Below are 20,739 nucleotides of genomic sequence, written 5' to 3'. Positions count from 1 at the left end.
GAAAGCGATTTAGAAAATACAATAACATTGGAAAAGATAAATAATAATTATAATAATAGTTAAAGAAGTAAAACAACATACATAAAATATAAAATTAATGAAATTATAGATAACAAAAAATATCAATCATGTCAAATATGGATCTATATACCATCAGAATCATCTTATCATTATCATGGAAGTTATTATCTCATCCTATTGTGCATAGACACTGCTTGCTGGGTGACCTGGGGTGAATTTTTGTTGGAAGGCACCGCTGCTGGTGTGTCTTTTGTGGGTGCACGTTTTTGTTTTATGATTTTCCATGTGCTTTTCTTGATTTTTGATTTTTAACAGGATGTCTGCTGCATCTGCTGGGTTCCAAGATATTCCCTTGTCTCAACTTTTATCTCCTTGTATCAAGGGTAACCTGGTCTTAATAGAGATTGCTTTTGTTAGTCTTGAAGCTTGAAATAACCACCTTCATGGAGGGATATCTTGGCTAAAGGTGATTAGGCGATTACTCACTTGGATCTATGAAAGAAGTTGAATCTTGCTTGAAGCTCTCTTGGATAGTGGAAAATGAACCCTTATGAATTCGAATTTGCCTTCCTTGAGGATATGAGAAGGGTATTAGATGTAGGTTCTTGCCAATTCTCACCTGGATTCTCAAGGGTTATTGCTTGGTCTAAGAATTTTGTCTCTTCAACTACGAAGATCACTAAAGCACATACTTGAGTTAAGATCCATGGACCGTCTTTGGAGTATTGACAATCTAAAGTCATCTTCTCTATAGTCAGGGGCATTGGCACAACTTGGGCTTTGGATGACAACATTATGCAGAAATCTAGAGTCAGGGGCGTTGGCACATCTTTGACTTTGGATGACAGCATTATGCAGATATCTAGAGATTTCTACGTTAAAGTTTTCATTGACATAGATTTGACTTCTTCTTTTCATATGTTGAATTCTTCTTTGTCAAAAGAATTTCCAAGACTCAAAAGATGATTTACTGTGTGAGTGTGAGTGAACCGTTTTTGCACTTCAACAATGGTTTCACCCTTCTGCATTCTAAACATCTCATACTCTTGTATAAGATGTGTGTTTTCTTGCTCTCTTCACATGATTTGTTCCTTCATGAGTCACCTCAAAAGTGTCCTACATTTTCTTTGCAAACTCACATTGAGATACCTGAAAAACTCATCAGAACTTAAAGCAGATGTGATAATATTCTTAGCAATGCAATCATATTGAGTTTTCTTACTCTCTTGCTCAGTCCATTGAGACCAAGATTTTTTTAGAAATAACTTTTTCATCTTCAACCATAGGAATAAAAGGTCCATTTTTAATTGCATTCCAAATGCCTTTATCAATATATTCAACAAAGATTTTCATTCATACCTTACAAAATTGGTAATTCACACCACAACACAGTGGTTGTCTGTTTATAGAAGCACATTCCCCAAAGGTAGTTTATCCGCCATCAATTCAGAAAATTTGATCAACTTGAATATCTTTCAAGAACCTACCTCTTGATGACAATTATTAGAATTGTAGGCCTTAAACAAAAGGGGGTGAATTGTTTTTGAACATTTTTCGAAAGTTTTGAAGGTATGAAGAGAATCAAAGAAGAATCACAACCAAAGGAATCAAAGAATGCAAGGTAGAAAACAGTTTTAGTTGAATTCCAGAAATTCAACCGGTTGTTTTTGCTTTGCGATTCAATCGGTTGTTTAATTTTATACTGGTTCACTCTTATACCAAGAGTTACATCTAGTTCCCAAAAACCTTTGGTATCCACTAAGCAATCAAAAACCAAATTACAAACACACAACCACTAAAAAGGTGATCTTGATCCCCTCAAGAACACACACTTCCTTTGGCACACACAATCACACCACATATAAGAACACCCTCTGACTATGTGAACACAAGTCCTTACAGAAATACAATTGAAGGAAGAAATATGATTGATCACACCTGATACAAATCAAATCAAAGTACCCAGCAAGTCCTACTTCACTCTTAGAGAAAAATCCAAAGCCTTAACCAATCTTGGAGAAAACTTGATTTCAAAAAACTGATATTGTAACATTTTGCTATGAGCGTATAACAATACATTTTCAATTAGCAGTTAAAAGCATTTATTATTCAACACAAATCAGTTTGAAAACATTTAAAGCAGATTTAACAAACTTAACAAAATTTTGTTAAGGTAGTTAAAAAAACAGTCGGTTGTTTTGTCGAAACAACCGATTGAATTGGTTTGACAGCAAAGTCAACCAAGTTCAAATATGCCAAAACCAGTTTAAAAAACCTTAAGTATGAAACAATCAATTGAAATGATAAAACAACTGGTTGTTTTCTGCTTCTTCATATATAAAACACTCTTTTGAAAATATTTGAGTTAAACCCGCTTTTGGATTCAAACTAAGAGTGAATTAACAAATTCAAATTACCCCAGAACACACCCAACTAAGCTACAAGCAACTCCTTCAAGCAGTACATGGAGATTTGGAGTCATCAAAGCTCTTCTTCAATAGAAAGTCCATTGTTGCATATAAAACAATGGCCTTGGGTTCCAATAGAAGCCACATAACGAAGGGAAACAAACTTGATGTAATCCTATATTGAATCCATGCTTTGTAATTTTTTATATGTTGTGGTTTGATGGATATTTTAAGTGTATTTGTGTTATAAATTTATGTGTATGAGAGATATGTTATTGAGTTTCAAGAGATTTGAGGAAAGAGAGAGATAAAATAAGAGATAAAAAATTAAAAAATTGTTTTACATTCAAAATTGCTTATGGTAAGTCTTTTAAAATAGAAGAATCAATCTCTCCACTCTTCGTCCCGTTAAGTGACCACAAATAAACAAAAAAGTAACGAATCTCTCCACTCTCTTGCTAGTTAGGTGACAACACAATAAAATTAATGTACCAATCTTTCCACAGTTAGTTAAGTGAGAACAAATAAAATAAAATTAACAAATTAAAAAATTGCTTTATTAACTTCTAAAATTATAAAATGTCTAAATAACCAAAATAAATTAATAAAATAAAATATTAAACAAGGATAAAATAGAAAAATATTTAGAGTAGTTAAAGTGGGGAATCCCATTTATATATAGGTATAGATATATGTATAGATTATTATTAAATTTTTGGAGCACTTATTGTTTTTTTACCCATTAAGGCTTTGTTTGTTTGTATGAATGTACTGTTCACAAAGAAAAAAGGTGAGAAAATATAAGTGGTTTGGATCCAAGGTTTTGCAGGGAAGAAGAGGAGGGGATATAATATCCTCTTCCCTCAAAATCAAGAGATGTAGAGGGAAAACCACATCGTGTGTTATTTCTGAATTTACCCTCATTCATCTGCAAGGGTTTTTAATATTAAAAAATAGTATTTTTTTTTATTTATATAAGATGTGGTTTATTTTCTAATTTTATAGTATATATTTAATATTTTTAAAAAATTATTTGAAGTTATCTTTTTATTTAATTTGTTGTTGCGTTTATATTAATATATTTTTTTCATAATTATTATGTTTATGAGTTAGTAATTTATTTGATAATAGTTTTTTATTAAATTATTTTTTATTGTTAGTTACGTTATAATTTTTTTTAGAAATTTCTATTTATTTTCATTATTATAGGATTTTTAATAATAAAAAATATCATCTTTTATTTATATAAGATCTGATTTATTTTCTGATTTATTTTTTAATTTTATAATGCATGTTTAATATTTTAAAAAATTATTTGAAGTTTTGTTTTTATTTAATTTGTTGAATACATTTTTTTCTTATTATAATTTTTAAATTATATATATTTATATTTAATATATATTTATTTTCTAATTTTAATTTTTAAATCCACGAAATATGTGAAAGTTGTTTATTTTTAAATTAAAATAACTCATTTCATTATTAACAAATTTTAATAGACAGGGAGAAATTTGTAAAATAACATTTAACAATTTAAAAAAAAATTAAAATTTTCTCATAATCTTCATATCACTCACAAAACTTCTATAAACTTTCTTCAGACATTCATTCTAATATACCAAATCCAAACAATCTCACTTTTTTCGTACTTTCTTCTCACATCCTCACACATTCATTCCTTCAAATTTTCACATATTTACTCCTCAATCCAAACACACCCTAAATGTTTACCTAGTAAATGCTACCATTAACATAAAAAAATAAAATTCAAAACTTGTAGTTTCTGGAACGTTTTCCTTGATACGTTTCTTGCTTTATAGGTTGAAAAGATAGTTACCAAAATAAATAAAAAGCAGTTTTTTAAGAAAAGAAGTAATTATCAAAATGAGTAAGGATAAAATTGTAAAAAAATTACAATTTTTTAATCTCTTTTTATATTAGTGTAAATTACCTAATTAGAATAATGATTAACATAATAAGGAAACAAAATTAGTTAAAAAGAAACAAGTTACAGTAGAGATATGTAAAAAAAAGAGGCACAACAACATTTATAGTGTAATTATTTATCTAATTTTATTTTAGTAAGTTAAAATTTAAAAATTTATATTAACTTTATTGTACACAATTTAAAAATTGAACACATCACAGAGTAGTATCTCTCTTCCATTTCTGCAAGTAAGGATTATAATTTATTAATTGAATGAGAAAGGTCAATATATAGAGACAGAGACGTTATTACACGTGTGTGTTCATTTTTGTATGGTAATAAAAAATAATTAATAGAATTAAAAATTTATTGATATAATAGTTATTAGGGTAGAAAAAAAAAAGATTAAAATAGAGTGGCGTTTGAAAAGGGTTACATATACTAGTGTATAGATAATTTAATGTGATGTAAATATAAATGAAAGCAGTTTTATAGTAAGAATAAAAAAAAAGTGAATATATTTGTGATTGAAAAGATTAACTGCCAGTGATAGGGTGATGAATAAAAGAAGCAGTGGTGGAGTGAGATGAGAGCGCGAACAAAAGCTGGAGTACTACAAGAAACAAACAAAGACAGTGGTTTGTTTGCACTTTTTGCAGAGACGATTGAATCGCGCAGGCGAACAACGCAATTTCACCACCCAATTCGTGACATGTAGAGAAACAATAACCATTTTTGTCATTCGCAATCTTCGATTTGCGAATTCCGTTTCGTTCTGCCATGGCGCTGCGAAACGGCAGCAGAAAAATTTCGTTCGAGGTTCTCGGTGTCGATGGCGAATCGGATCCAAGCGAACACGGCCGCAGGAAGCGCAGGCACCGAGCTTCCAAGCGCAAGAAGAAGCTTCTTGATCGCGCGGATTGCGTCGATCCGCATATGACGCCTCTGGAAAACGGAGGAGCCTGCAACGGAATCGAGCTCGACGCTGATAGGTACTGCGCTGGCGGAGGGAGCGTCGTCTACGAGGAGGTGCGTGAGGCGACTGTGTGCGCGGTGGTGGAGGCGCGTGAGTCGGAGAGCGAGGTTCCGACGGCGGTGCGCGGTGGCATCGAGGGGTTTAATTTTGGGAAATTGAGGCAGAGGAACTTCAGTTGTGGGAGTTCCGATGATTTGGCGTTTTCGGTGGTGCGCGATGAGAAGGAGGAGGGTAGTGTGAAGGGGAGTCCGGTGGAGAAACCGACGAACGAGCCTGATAGGAATGTGGCTACGAAATTGGAGACCGTGGAGTCGTTGGACTGGAAGCGTATCATGGCGGAAGATCCGAATTGTGAGTGGTACAATGGTCCTTGCTGTGCATGCATCTCATGATTATAATTGCGATAATTTTTCGAAAAATTGACCCTACAAAAAATGCTACCAAATGTGTTGCAACAAAATTATGCATCGACTTCGAAGGGGAAATGGCTGGAAAAATAGACGTGGGGTTGGTTCTGTGTCCCTACTTGTTATGGAATTGGTGGCATGGCTAATCGGATACTGCAAACGTTGACTGAATAATTCATACATTAAGATTTTAAGTTAGGCTTTGTTGAAATCTCTGAAGTGTAGAAATTTAAGAACAAATGCGGCCACAATTTCAGTAATAGAGACCCTAAAAAATTTAACAGTATAGAAAATTCCAGACAAATGTGACAACATTTGCAATTCCGGAGATGCAAAAAACCTTAAAATTATTGCTGAAATTGCAGTGCCGGACAGTTTTTTGAAATCTTGCCTGATAGTGAAAATAGATGGGCAGTTTAATCAAGAATATAAGTTTAATCTTTTTTCTTATTAGGCTTCAGCTGCTAATTTATGAATGAGAACTAGGTAAACGGTTTGCGTAGTTCTTTTGACCTGAAGTGATATGTTGCCTGATTTTCTTACCCTGTCATTTTTTTTACCTGTGCCATGTTTTCTTCTTTTCTGCCAAATTAACCTTGCGGTGGTGTGTTTTGATGTCAGGCCTGCTTTCAGTGGAAAAGTCTCCTGTAACATACTTTTTGGAGGAAATGTACAATGGAAATTCTTTACGGAGCACAACAACTCTTGGGAATGAAAAAGAACGAGAAAGAGTTTATGATACTATCTTCCGCCTGCCCTGGAGATGTGAATTGGTATACTTCCTTTCTTTATCAAAAAGGAGAGAAATAAAAAGTACTCTGGTTATATTTTTGTGATGTTATTATCTATGGATACTCCAGGTTGAGCTGCTTGTATTTACTTTCAAAATAACCAGTATAAGTTCACAGGTTTTTGGGAAAGAAAAGTAAAGTTAAACCTTCTACCTAATTTATAGTAGCCAATCTATTTGTGTATTTCTATTAAGGCATTCTACATTTGTTTTGTATCATGAACGTGGAACGCAATTGCAGCTTATAGATGTTGGCTTCTTTGTCTGCTTCGATTCATTTCTTTCATTATTAACTGTTATGCCTGCAAGGATCATGATGGCCATTTGGAGGCTTCTAAAGACAAGGTTAGTCACATTTCCTTAATTTCTTCCCTTGTAATAAAAATTTCGTTGGGAATGCATGTGGGGAATACGGTGATAGATTAATCTTACAGCACCTGTTTCCTTAGTTTAGATTTGTGATGTAAGCACAAAGCAGTGCTTGTATAGTACTACAATCTTAGAGTGCTTCAGATGTCGTCATAAATCTTTGATGACAGAACAAAGTGATTTTACATGAACCACACCCTTCCAAATTAGCAGTAGGTTCAGCTGACATTCTATGTGATATAGGTCTTAGTTGCTAATTTGTATCTGGGTTCTGTTAGTCCCTGATTCGAAGTTAGCTGAATAAGTTAGACCAATCTCTCCTACAGAATCTACATGTTCTTGTGCTTTGACTTTGTACTATCTTTTTTAGTTCAACTAATGTTTTAAAATTTGTGCAAGTATATCATGGTTTACGTAGTATTACAATGTGGACTAATCTTGCGTATGACAGGCAGTTCAAGAGGTTGTCAACAATGGAAATTTCAGATTTTGGATGTTTTCTTATTATGACCTGTGGAGTGGTTCTTTTGCAGCGGACAGGTAAAGTGGTTTCTGCTTCCATGAGTATATGTAATATCATTTCTTTTTTGTATTGTTCAAGTTTAATATTTTGCTAATTTGTTTTATTTATCTTTCCAAATGTGCTGCAACAGATATCAGTTTAATATATCATATGATCCGTGGTCAAGGAACAATAAAGTTATATGTGGTCTACAATGTTTTAGAGGTGAGCATAAATTTATTAGTCTGGGTTATGGTGAATAAATAGCTCTCCAAACTGCCAGATATCAACCAACGTGAATATTTATGTGTTATTGAGTTTAATTTTGATTCATTATTAGGATATAATTTTTAGACTATCAACTAATTAAAAACCACCCTAAAGTAATCATTTCAGAAGTAAATAATCTTTACCATATGCAGTAATCCATAGTTGGATGAAAGTGTAAAAATCTCAGTGCATTCTAATTAAGTTTTATTTATATTTATATCATATATTATATAAGGTGCTGATAAAAAAAATATATTATATAAGGTTTGTGGGAGCAAGATCGTATGGTGACAAAGTAAAGGAATTTCAAAGAATATGGAATGATAAAATTTTGCTTTGTAGTTAATTTGTATACCGTGAAACTCTGACATCAGATGAGATAAAATATTGCTGTATTTGAAAATTTTACTATCTCCTCAAATAGCAGAGGCCTAGATGAGATAATGAAAATGTGATGAAAGTAGTAGGATGGATGTTGTGTAAATGATTTTTTAATAGCTTTTTGAAAGTAGCCTTCTGGTATTTAAACATAATGTTATAACATTTTCTTTTTAGTTCCCTAGTGATTGCATAAGTGTTGTGAATCATAATGCTGAAAATGTTACTTATACTGTTAATTTGTCAACTTCTTGCAGATATTTGATAAACTATGTCAAAGTTTTAATGGGGATGTGTTGCAAACATTATTTCTTTCTGCTGAAGGACTTGCAAATTGCCCCCATGAAAGCATTAGATTCTGGATTTGGAGATTTGTTTCGGACCAAGCTTTAGCTGTGGTTGCTTCAAATATCCTTCATCTTTGTTTTTTCCCCCAGTTGTTTGGTTAACTTTTTTCTTCTGTGAAGGCAAATTAAGAAATGGTCGGTGATTTGATTCCTTGACTGGTCTTACTTGTTCATTCTTTTATCTTACTAGCTCAGGCAATCACTTTGTCAACCTGTATAGTTGCTCACAACAACGCTCTGTTGGCATTGCTGGTGTCAAATAATTTTGCTGAGATCAAAAGCAATGTGTTTAAGCGGTACAGCATGGATAATGTTCACAGTTTAGTTTACTTTGGTAAGTTATCTTTCCTATAATGTTTTTTTTTTCTTCTGGATTCCAGCTTACTTGGGATGCTGTTGTTTACTTCTTCATTCACATGTGGAAGCAGCCCTGTATGGTCTCATTTTCAGAATATTATATGTGATAGTTTTGACAATAGTTGATTTGTTCAGGGTTATATGCCTCACTTTATTGATAATGTCAACCAAGTAAAATTGTTTTGATGATTGAATTTTGAAGTGAGTGGTTTTTATTTTGAACGGTGGTATTTCAATCAATAGGGTGTACGTGTATCCCTTTTTTTCCTTCTTTGGCACCTTACCCCTGTGCCACATAAATATGTTAAGGAGAAAGCTTTGCTTTTAATAGTTTGATTTAATTGATATGGATATTTTGTTACTCAAACAAGAGTCCGATGTGATGTCTTTTGAATTAAAATGAAAATTTGTACACAGGAATGAACTTTAACTTTAGGATAAATATGTTGGTCCATATATTTTTTGCCAAATCAGTGAAGTTGTCCTTGTCTTTTAAAAATATGCGAAATTAGTTCTTCATACTCTTAAATATAGCATTTAGAGGGTGGTTGTTCACAGCCACAAAGTTGGCGGAGGGATTAAATTCATATTTTTTTAAATTTTGAGGACTAATTCATCTATTTGAAAGTATAGGGATCAAACCAAGTTTTGTCCGAAAGGATATTGACTAAAAACACATTTTCCCTTTTACTTTGCTCCATATAATTTCTACTTGAGGTATATGGATGGAATCGTTTGCTAGTTCCTAGCGGCTAGAAAATTATGGATATGCCGTTTAAGTCTTTTGCATAATAAAGAATTAGTTGTGATTCCCCTGTACCAAACATGGTTTGTGCATAAACTTGTTTGTCTATCTTTTGAGTTCTTTTTAGTTTGAATTTAGACAAGGATTTGCTGCACTATCACCTTATTAAATGTTTACACTAGCAGGTTTAAAATCATATTTGGACGTGTGAAAAAATGTATGAATTTCTTTAAAATGTGATGTAACAAAAACTTTTTTAAATTATAGAAATTAAACTATTTTATTTAAAGCCATAACTTTAAGGCATCCTATTGGTTACTTAAAATTATAATAGATATTTTATAGTTCTCATCTGTGTAACTTACACCTCAATTTTTTTTCCGCTCTTGTTTTTCTTTGCAATTTTCTGCAATAGCTATGATTATTTTTTTGTTATTTTCTGGGGATTTGCTCTACTTTCTACATTAAAAGTAATATTGTTTGTATGTAGGTTTTGCAATTTATTTTACTGTTGGGTGTGGGCTATGAGGAGAGAGGAGAGGAGAGGGATTTTAATAAAACTTGTGTTTGGTTCAGAACAGGAAAATGAAAATGAAAGGAAAGAAACATCTCCATTTATTTTAGCCTCTGTTAGGAGGATTGGATACCCCCACCCCCTGGACCAAATAGCTCGTTGGTAAAATAATTTTGTAAAAGTTATATTAGTGTAAATTTTCTATATAATAATGTTTATCTAATATTAGCTCCTGATTATTCTTTATCCAATTCTTTTTATGATTATGAGCGAGAGTCAAGATATTTGTTCTGCATTTGACAATTGCATTATTTATAATTTCTTTTTTCTCATTTTTCCTGTAACCTCTTACTATATTGTATTCCTCCCTTTCCTTATGGTGACAAGCAGATTCCGTAGAGAGATTCCACATTTCATCATTTATCTTATTCGTCTTGGCTCAAAATATTCTGGAGGCAGAGGGTCCTTGGTTTCAAAGTTTTCTCATTGTAAGTCTGGAAATACTTTAGCTCATAATATTAATGAAAGAAGTTTTGTTAATCCTGTTCCTGACTCATATTTTGGATGGTGCAGAATATCCTCTTGGTTTATGTATGTGAAATGGTTATTGATATTATCAAGCATTCATTCATTGCGAAATTCAATGACATTAAGCCCATTGCATACTCTGAGTTCCTTGAAGATCTTTGTAAACAGGTATTATCATCTGACTTCATGTTTTTGGATATTTAGTATGCTGGTTGTTTACTACTAAGGTGTGAAAAACTGGAACCATTTTGATATATTTTCATTCAAATCTCAACTTAAAGCTGAAAACTTGAGTGAATTTATGAGCAACACAACTGAGTGCACAAAGACTCTCCGTGATTCTACCATAATTGCCTTTTCGAAATCCTGGGAATACATGCTTTGATGGGAAAAGGTAGATAAGCTGTTTTGTTACAGCAATATACTTGAGAGATACTTATGACTTTGACAAGAGTGATGTATAACTTTAAGTCATATTATGACAATATTTTGTTCCTTGTCTTTGATGGAGCTTTCCAAAGAATATACGCCTGACATTGACTGTTCCATTCTGTAGACTTTAAATATGCAAACTGAGGGCGCAAAGAAAAACCTGACTTTTGTCCCCCTTGCCCCAGCATGCGTGGTAAGTATATAAGATTTTAAATGTCCATTTGGTTTTTCTGTTTTTTTAGTTTATCTGTGCACTTTTTTACTTTTATAACTGATTCTTAGGTTATACGAGTTCTCACTCCAGTATATTCTGCAAACCTTCCTAACAATCCCCTTCCATGGAGGCTTTTCTGGATTCTGCTTTTTTCAGCAATGACCTATGTTATGCTTACAAGCCTCAAGGTCCTTATTGGCATGGGCTTACAGAAGCATGCCACTTGGTATGTTGATCGCTGCAGAAGGAGGAAACATCATTTTCATGAAGATTAGTTTCGAAGGAGAAAATACTAGTGTTTGAGTTATAACGTGTCCACTCGACCCAAAGAACATTTTCTGAAAGATCACAGACGGAGATAACATTCAGGAATACTGGACTCCGAATTATCATTGGTGCGTGGCACAAACGGGAACAACTTTGGTTTATATCTGGAAGGTGTACTTTTGATTTATAGCTTGAAGGTGAACCGATAGATGGTTTCCCTTTTCAATTTTGACAGCAATATATAGTTTGACTATTACAGAAATAATAATACAGTGTTATATAGGCTTGCATAGTTTCAATGAAATGTAATCACCTCTACTCAATAAAAACAATAGCACATCTTTTTTACCTCTTTCCAAATTTAACTATTCAAAAAAATATATGTTTAATAAGTATTGTAACTGAATGATGTTACATTAGTTTCTGAACTAAATAAAATGTAAATAAGTCTCTGAAAAGATATTGATCAAATTACTCCAATTTTGAAAAGATATTGATCAACATATGTTTAGTTCTTTTGTTAGTTTAAGGGCTAACGATTTTAAAAACATAATGTTAATTTAAGAAACTTTAAACTTTTATTTTATTTAACTTTTTCTGTTAGAAAAGGAAATAAATGACATGATATATTAGTGTGTCTAAGTTAAGAAGAACAACACTATGAATATTGAATATAAGAAAATAGTTATAAATAATAATTTTTGAGAATTAGTTAAATATGAAATCAAAATCAAGGTGTTTAAGTAATTTACTTGAAAAAAAAAAAAGGAAACGAAGTTCGAAGATTAATTAGAATTAGAATGAAACTAAACTTTGTATCTACGAATATTTGTATCTATTTTAAAGACATAAATGTTAAGGAAGTTAAATAATTAAGAAAAAAATGGCGATCTAGTTGGATTTAACTGGAGACACTTATTTTAATTCTATGTAATTTTATTTATTATATGAAAATAAGATAATTACATATATTATTTATTGTACATTTTGGGTCCATGTAGGTTTTTTTTATTATTAGTGAATTTAAAGTTTCGATGTTCACTTTTTTTTATAATAATAAAAATTTACTTTTAAAGATGGAACTCTCAGCATTTAAAAAGAAAAAAATATTAAGAAAACACTAAAAATAATGAAGCATGTAGTTTACAAAAATTAATTCTAAATAATAAATAAAGTTAATACATATATCATACTTTGTCGCAGTTAAAAAAATTAAGTACAAATTAATTAAGATTCACTGTGCAAATAAATTTATATCTTTTAATACATTAATATCTTTATATTTCAGTTTCACTCATATCTCTAGAAAAATAATAAAGTTATTTTGGTAGATTTTCCGTTTTAGATTGAAGTACCATATCTTTATTTTATCTTTTCTGTAATAAAATTTTACGGTAAATGTATTTTTTATTTTTGAAATTATTTAATCTTTTCTGTAATAATATTTTAGGGTAAATGTAGTTTTTATTATGGAAATTATTTTATCTGATCTGTAATAATATTTTACGGTAATGTGTTTGTAGTCTTTATTTTCGAAATTATCACATCCAATAACACACTATAAAATCTGAGTAGCTCTTCCCTGTCTGTTTTATTTTTGTACAACACTCTCCCTTAGTATCAAACAACTCTGTTCCTTTTGCATTTCATACATTGATAATACAAATCCTAACCCTCTCACCGCCAATTTTTTCTAATAATCTTTTCCAATTTCCAACACACACCGCATCAACCATGGGTTACGAAGACAATCCGTGCGTTTCTGTTTTTTTTTGTTTTTTTTTTTCTTGAATTAGACCTGTGTTAGGATTTTTCTTTGTTTGATTCACTCGTTTTCTTTTATCAATTTGCTTTCAGGTATCGCGACGAGGACGGTGAGCCCTTGATGGACTACGACGACGTTCAATCCGACCGCGAGCCCTCCCCGGAGCCGCGTCACCAGCTCGACGATTACGAGGACGATGTCAACGACGAGTGGCGCGGCCGGGATCGGTCGCAGACGCCGGTGTACGACAACGATGCAGCGCGATCGAAGCCGCGGAAGAGGCTGATCAAGAAGAGCGTCGCTGGGAAGCAGTCGGTGGCGGCGGAGCTCGAGGATGAGGAGGAGGAGGGGTATGTTCCAGAGGCGAGGTTTGACGAGGAAGATGGAAGAAAGAGGAAGAAGGGAAAGGAAGTTGGGAGTGGGAAGAAGGAGAAAAGGCTGAAGGGGGAACAGAGGTTCGGTAGTGGCGATGGATCCAAATTTGGGGGTTCGAAAAAAGGTTTTGGTGGTAAGGCTGGGAAGGATCATGATGGTGAAGTTAAGGAGATGTGGGATACAATTGCTGGGGGAGATTCTGAGGTATCTGCCGCATTTTTTATACCGCCTTTGCGATTTTTCTTGATTGATTGGGCGGAAATGATTTAAATTGATATTGGTTTTGAATAATCTTGAATGAAGCTGGTTCTCACAATTTATTGAACGAAACTGGTTTTTACAATTGATTTTTGAATGATGAAATTGGTTTTGTAAAGCTGTTTTCATTATAATTAATTTGAAGTAAATCGAATCATGTTTGGATTTAGAATAAAAAAAGTTCTCCACCGCAAAAGCTTAAACTCCTAACTCAATGAATTCTTGTATTAAACAAGTGAACATTTACGTTGAAAATTTCCTGTTTGTGGGATTGGGGATAATAAATGTGTGAAACTGATCATAATTATTGTTTGCTCTCTTTTTTATAATGGCGAGTATTTTGTCGTTATTGTATCTGATCGCTACTTTTTGTTTACATTAATAGGATGATCACGATGGTGTCAGGGATCTGGATGATGACAACTTTATAGATGACACTGGAGTGGAACCTGCTTATTATGGTAGTGATGAACCACGTTCTCCTGGTGATGCTCCTCAGGTTGGTGATTTATCCTTTTTTAATTTTTTTTTACTAAGTTATCCTGCCATTAGATTCACTGTGTTAGATAACTTATTAGAGTGTTGGTAAACTAGAAATACTATATATAATAATGTTCAATGTTTATTGAGGATAAGAAATTGAGCTATTAAGCTGTGTTGATTTTGCCTTAGTTTGAGAAGTTAATTTTAGGACATGTTTCTCAAATGGTCTTTGTGATACATTTTAGTCTGTTACATGGAATCTGTAGGCAGAAGAAGGTGAAGAGGATTCAGAAATGAAGGATCTTTTTAAAATAGGGAAGAAAAGGAAGAAGAACGAGAGAAGTCCTGCTGAAATAGCATTACTAGTGGAGAATGTCATGGCTGAGCTTGAGGTTACAGCTGAAGAGGATGCTGATCTTAATAGACAGGGGAAACCTGCTATTAATAAACTCAAGAAACTGACTCTTCTCACAGAAGTCCTCTCGAAGTATGTGGTGGTTACTTTACTAACATTGATGTTTCTTTAATATTGTCTAGTTACTTTATGTTTTAATAATTTTTGCATCTTTTTGGCAGAAAACAACTTCAATTAGAGTTTTTAGATCATGGAGTTCTAACATTATTGAAGAATTGGCTTGAGCCACTTCCTGATGGAAGTTTGCCTAATATAAATATACGCATGGAAATATTGAGGATTTTGAATGAGGTAATACGAGTTTACACTACTATATATAGCATTTTAGCTTATTATTTATTATTTTTACCAAGAAAGAAAGATTTAGAATCACGTTTATTTGTCTGGTTATGCAGTTTCCTATAGACCTAGAGCAGTACGATAGGAGAGAACAACTGAAAAAGAGTGGCCTTGGAAAGGTAGGGTTTTTCTTTTCTAATAGGTCATAAAATACCCTCAAATATGTGTAATCTATTAATAATTTGGACTTTTTTATTGTGTTGACAGGTGATTATGTTTTTATCAAAATCTGACGAAGAAATCAGTGTAAATAGAAAACTAGCCAAGGAGTTGGTTGACAAGTGGGTAAGTAATGTACGATTGAATTATTGTTCCATCATAGACTTCTATTTGGTGCTCGTCATGAAGTGTTTTAAATGTCTAAATTGTTTTTAGTCCTATTTGTGATACTATTTACTGAAAATGACCGATTCTGTAATTATGCTTATGTTATGTGTTGTAATTGCAGAGCCGGCCTATATTTAATAAGAGTACCCGATTTGAAGACATGAGAAATGTAGAAGATGATAGGGTTACTTATAGGAGACCATCTGTTAAAAAGTACTACACTTTTCTCTTGGTCAATACTTCTACCATCATGTGCAATTTATATAATTTTGTTGATTTCTTACAGGCCAACTAATAAAGTTGCAGGAATATCGAGAGATAGTGATCTTGATTTGGAAATTTCACAGTAAGACCTGTAAAACTCTTTTTTAAGTACTGAATTGAGTAATTTCTAAAATATATTAAATTGTAATTTTTCTGACGGTAATGCAGGCCTACTACGGCTGGACAATCTTCTTCTAGGCAGCATGCTTCGAGGCCGGAAGCAACACCTTTAGATTTTGTTATACGACCCCAATCTAAAATTGATCCCGACGAGATTAGAGCCCGGGCAAAGCAAGCTGCCCAAGATCAACAGCGTATGAAGGTTGTTACTTTTATAATTTCCAAAATTGTGGGTTAAAAAATTATGACTCTGATGATAGTTTCTTGAGATATGAACTAATTTGACATGTAAACTGGTAATTGCAGATGAATAAGAAATTGCAGCAATTGAGGGCACCAAAAAAGAGGCAGCTCCAGGCTACAAAACTGAGTGTGGAAGGTCGTGGTATGGTCAAATATTTGTAAATATGATAAGTTGTATTTATTCTAATTTTAGGCATTAGATCTTTACATTGTATTTAAAGAACCTCTCAAAAATGGAACTTTTGAAATTAACAAGTTTTTGCATATCAAAGAGTAAAATTATTTTCCTAACGTTCTTTTATGATTTTTTTGCATTATTAGCTAAAATTGGGTCATGTAAAACCGTGAATAAAGAAATGAATAGATAAGAAAAAAACATATTTATGTTATTCTTTTATTGAACCCATATTATAAAAAGGAAGGCCACACTTATTATCTATAAACGGAATTTGTATATACAGATTTACAAAACTCTCCTCTCCTCCCCGATATAGTAATTTACAAAATATTTTTAATTAAATTTATATTTATTTTTTATATTTTTTCTGTTGATTTTAAAAACTTATTTAACTCCAAAAAAATCATTGAAACATAGATATTTTCCTACTAATTTTATTGCAACTCAAAAACTTTGTAATAATAAAATTAATATTTCTGTAGTGACATGATAATATAGAATTTTTTTTTTAATAATAAAATTAATATTATATTCATTATGATAATTATGATAAGTATATTGTTCAAAAGAAAATTACGTGACAAAAAACTGGAAACTAATTTTACATAAAAAAAAAAAAAATCAATAATCACATCAAAACAACAAAATCAATTTTGAATATTTTTATAATATTTTTTAAATCGCATTAGAAAATGTATTAATAATAATAATTTATAGTTATAATATTATATATATATATATTAAAATAATAATTTATTTTATATTTTTTTCTGATGATAAAATTAAGAAGTAAAATGTTTTATTTTAATATTTTATACAATATATTAAAATATAATATTTATTTTAAGAGTACACAATTAATATTTTATATATTTTTATGTTACGGTAAAATACTTATATATGTTATAGATTTTGAAGATAAAATGCATACTTTTAATTTTTTTAACTGTAAATAAATTTTCTAAACTCTTTACCTGTCTTGTACAAAGTTTAAATAGTTTATTTTTTTAGAAATAGTATGAGCAATATCTTATCTACCTTGACATGAAATATTTATTTTTGTTTTTTTGGTTGGATAGAACATAAAATATTTATTTTTGTATCCCATGTCTTTCTTTTTTTTAAATATATTATTGAATCTGATATAATACAATTACGAAATAAAAAATATACAATTTAAGTTTTTCAACTATCTGTAAAAAGATTCAAACGGAGTTATATTTATATATATATATATGTATATATACTGTTTCTATTTCTTTTTATCTATTTTATCTTTATTTAATATTTTATTTTTGGTTATTTGAATATTTTATAATTTTAGATGTTAATAAATCAGTTTTTATTTTAACTGTTACTCAATTGGTTGGAGAGATAAGTACGTTACATTCTAGTGATAATGGTATGTTACTTTTCTGTTTTAAATTAATTTTCTTCTTTATTAACTAAAAAATAACTAGTTTCCTTCACTAGGACCATTCATTTATTTTGTTGGTCAATCGAGAAATTACTTCTTCTCTCAAAGTTATAGTACCCACCAATATTACTTATCTGAAATTCATTTTATACTTCACTACTTTCTTTTATGTGTCATTTAAATTTTATAAATGTAAATATAATATTTTATTAATTTTATTTTGTGTTAAAACGGAGGCAAATTCAAAAAAAAACCAATGAGTTGATTTAAACTATAATAATTTATAATTTTTAGTTATTTTGATGATATTTGACGTTTTTTTTTTCTCAGGTGATTTTCGATGCACTGACAAAGAAAGATGGCAAGGGTTAGTTGTTTTCTAAAATATATGAACTTTACCATTATGTATTTTTGATGTGTCTGTTTTCATAACTTTTTTGTTTCTCCTTAACATTTAAAATTTAATATTTGGTTGTCACATGGTTACTCTAAATGTTTATGACTTGAGCCAAGTGTAAGGAAAATAACGGATTTCCTATTAATGGGTTATAATATACAATTATATTTTCTATTTACCTTATTAACTTGCATTAAATGAGTAGATACCAATATTGCCTAATTAAGGGAATTATGGGAACCCTAATTAGCAATATAAATATAGGTTATTGGTTATGATCCCAACACACCAAATAAAAACACACGTTTTTCTCTCCATCAAGAAGAAAGACTAAGGTCCCAGAGAGGAATTAGGTTATTTGGTTAAGGAATACCACAAATCTTTTGTTCTTGATTTCCGAGAGATTCTGCAACAATCGCGATCATCATCATGGATTAAGAATGGTTTTGATGAATTAGAGACATATTTAATTTATCATATTTAATCCTAATTATTATTTTTTTATTTGGTTTGAGTTATGGATATGCCTCTTTACAATCAACATTCAATATTAAGGGTCTTCTCATTTGGTGACTATGGATCCATTTTTTGGTTTATTATGTAATATGTAATTCCTCATATTCTTTCATTGGTTTATTATTATTTTTTTCTCGGTGGATGGATCCAACCACTGTATTTTGATGGTTGTGTATATACTGATAAAATAAATTCATAACACTCTTTGTGGACTAATGTTTCGGTGGATCCAGTGGACTATTGATTATGCTATTGCTTTTGTTTTTTGTGGAATGCGCTTTAAAGAAAGCTTTCGCCAAATTTTTTTCCTCCTGAAATCATGCGCTCTGTGCATTTATTTTGATTGATATTTTTTTTAATTCAATCTACATGTCAAAAGATATATATGGCATAATCAGTTCTTTGATAAATTTTATTAAAGCTTGACAATTCTTTATTGTTGTTATTGTGATTATTTAAATCATTTGGCCATCACTAATGAAATTTGATCATTTTTGTGATACGTACTTTGGATCCATCAAATCATTGTTAATTTGTCAGTGTTATAAATCAATACTGGTGGAACTTTGTCGTGATTGTCATACGGTTTATTAAGCAGAAGGATCCCATAAGTTTAATTCTCATATGGTTTACTTTTAATTTTACGGTTTTATTATTTATAATTAAATATTGGTAAGTCTGTAATTAAAACGATTTAATTGAATCAATATGTCGCCAAAGTGACCTTTTTTTGATATTATTTTGTTTTGAATTATAGATGTTTTCGTACATGTAATTTTGTAATTATTTATCGGCCCAAAAGAAGGTGAATTTTAATGAAATTACGTGAACGGTTGTTGTGATAGAATGAGTGATGACTATTTAGTTTACAAGTGAATTTTAAATCGGACCAAAGGAAGATTTATTATTTAACATGTTATTGTTGTCATCATTTTGATTACAACACCAAGATGTCATTTACAAATTAGTATTTTGTCCAAAGATAAAATGTTAGTGGAGTCCCCGATATCTTTGGATGGGTTACCTTTATTTAATTTTATGATTTTCTAAATTTATTGTTGAATCAAGAGTGATCAAAGGCTTTGAAGAATCCAAATCCAAGTGTTTGATGCAAGGCTGAAGTTGCAGTTTAGCATAGGATGTGGGTAGTTTATCTGTGTAATCCACTCTTTGTTGAATCTAAAGCTAAAGTGTTTTTTAAATCTTTTAAGATTAAAGTGTTTTTCAAACTAAGTAAAAAAACAACATGTTGTTTTGTCGAAACAACCGATTGTTTTACTCTTAGGTGTTTTTGAAAATGTTGAAAACTGTTTTGGTTGGTTGACTTATTGTCAAACCAAAACAATCGATTGTTTCGTGTTTTCAATCGATTGTTTGTTTGAAAATCCTAACAGAATTATGTTAGTTGAGTGTGCTTTAAATGATTTTCAACTGAAAGCTATAAATAGTTTGTTTATGTTTTATAACAAACAAGAAAAACATATTTGAGTTTTTCAGTTGTGAGAGATTGTTTTCAAGTTTTGAACATTCACTTTTCAGTTTTGGTTTTCTCAAGAGAGAGTGAAATATGATTACATCTGTATTGATTTTAGTTTATTCTGTAAACAAGTGTAATTCGTTCTGAATACTTTGTATTTTTTGGTGTTGTAAGCCAAGGAGTGTTGTGTGCTATTGAGGTTGTGAAGATCAACATTCTTGGTGTGTGTTGTGCCAAAGGAAGTGTGTTTCTTGAAGGGTTCAAGGTCACTTCTTTGGTTGTTTTGTGTGTAATTGTATTTGATTGCTTAGTGGATTGCCCAGTGGATTCTGGGGACTGGATGTAATTCTTGGTTTAAGAGTGAACCAGTATAAACTGTTTGTGCATCTCTTTCTTCTCTTAAACTCATTTAAATTCAGTTGTTATTGATTTGTTGGTATAAACAACCGATTGTTTCGAAGAAACAACCGATTGTTTTTCTGGTGTTTTGCTGTTTTGTGCTTTATATCTTGGCTAACTAAATTTCTGATTGAGTTTCATACAAAGGATTTTGTTCTAGCTTAAAAAGTTTTTGAAAACCCCCTTTAAACAATTCACCCCGTTTAAGGTCATATATTCTAACACTTATGTGAGCTTTATTGAATTTTCTTTTGTTCTAAATTCAATTTCTGTTGCTACTGCTCCGGATTTTTCTGCTCAAGCCAATAATATCC

At 31.2% G+C, this 20,739-nt stretch overlaps 2 protein-coding genes and 1 long non-coding RNA gene across 5 annotated transcripts; all 3 read left to right on the top strand.

Annotated features, from left to right (window-relative positions):
* Positions 1-138: 138 nt before the first annotated feature.
* On the top strand, positions 139-1,242 carry LOC137822050 (uncharacterized). Its single transcript, XR_011082915.1, has 2 exons — positions 139-262; positions 337-1,242. It is a non-coding gene; the product is annotated as an uncharacterized lncRNA (long non-coding RNA).
* A 3,637-nt stretch (positions 1,243-4,879) lies between these two features.
* LOC137820933 (protein POLLEN DEFECTIVE IN GUIDANCE 1) lies at positions 4,880-11,800 on the top strand. The gene is made up of 11 exons (XM_068625275.1): positions 4,880-5,683; positions 6,361-6,512; positions 6,771-6,874; positions 7,350-7,438; positions 7,552-7,625; positions 8,306-8,456; positions 8,562-8,729; positions 10,402-10,499; positions 10,585-10,707; positions 11,096-11,164; positions 11,254-11,800. Exons 1-11 carry the CDS (start codon positions 5,137-5,139, stop codon positions 11,458-11,460), a joined length of 1,782 nt encoding a protein of 593 aa, XP_068481376.1. The 5' UTR covers positions 4,880-5,136; the 3' UTR covers positions 11,461-11,800.
* A 1,209-nt stretch (positions 11,801-13,009) lies between these two features.
* LOC137821652 (protein IWS1 homolog 1-like) lies at positions 13,010-16,332 on the top strand. 3 transcript variants are annotated; one of them, XM_068626352.1, is made up of 11 exons: positions 13,010-13,206; positions 13,310-13,796; positions 14,236-14,349; positions 14,600-14,820; positions 14,910-15,039; positions 15,144-15,206; positions 15,295-15,372; positions 15,536-15,627; positions 15,701-15,760; positions 15,847-16,000; positions 16,105-16,332. In XM_068626352.1, the coding sequence occupies exons 1-11, from the start codon at positions 13,187-13,189 to the stop codon at positions 16,201-16,203; spliced, it is 1,518 nt and encodes a 505-aa protein (XP_068482453.1). In that variant the 5' UTR covers positions 13,010-13,186; the 3' UTR covers positions 16,204-16,332. The 3 variants fall into 3 exon arrangements, 1 of the variants encoding a protein (XP_068482453.1); XR_011082855.1 differs by having other exon boundaries at positions 13,045-13,206; positions 15,721-15,760; XR_011082854.1 differs by having other exon boundaries at positions 13,045-13,206; positions 15,715-15,760.
* Positions 16,333-20,739: the final 4,407 nt, after the last annotated feature.

Source organism: Phaseolus vulgaris, chromosome 9 (genome assembly GCF_000499845.2).
Source record: "Phaseolus vulgaris cultivar G19833 chromosome 9, P. vulgaris v2.0, whole genome shotgun sequence".
In the NCBI taxonomy this organism is placed as follows: domain Eukaryota; kingdom Viridiplantae; phylum Streptophyta; class Magnoliopsida; order Fabales; family Fabaceae; genus Phaseolus; species Phaseolus vulgaris.
This window is presented reverse-complemented; position numbering and strand designations above follow the sequence as displayed.

Excerpts from the sequence above, each read along its gene's own strand:
- LOC137820933 (XM_068625275.1), top strand. The coding sequence starts at position 5,137 with ATGGCGCTGCGAAACGGCAGCAGAAAAATTTCGTTCGAGGTTCTCGGT. Across the intron at positions 6,513-6,770 it reads TGCCCTGGAGATGTGAATTG|CTTATAGATGTTGGCTTCTT; the intron begins GTATACTTCCTT and ends ACGCAATTGCAG. Across the intron at positions 10,500-10,584 it reads GGTTTCAAAGTTTTCTCATT|AATATCCTCTTGGTTTATGT; the intron begins GTAAGTCTGGAA and ends TGGATGGTGCAG.
- LOC137821652 (XM_068626352.1), top strand. The coding sequence starts at position 13,187 with ATGGGTTACGAAGACAATCC. Across the intron at positions 14,821-14,909 it reads CTCACAGAAGTCCTCTCGAA|AAAACAACTTCAATTAGAGT; the intron begins GTATGTGGTGGT and ends TCTTTTTGGCAG. Across the intron at positions 15,207-15,294 it reads AAAAGAGTGGCCTTGGAAAG|GTGATTATGTTTTTATCAAA; the intron begins GTAGGGTTTTTC and ends TTGTGTTGACAG.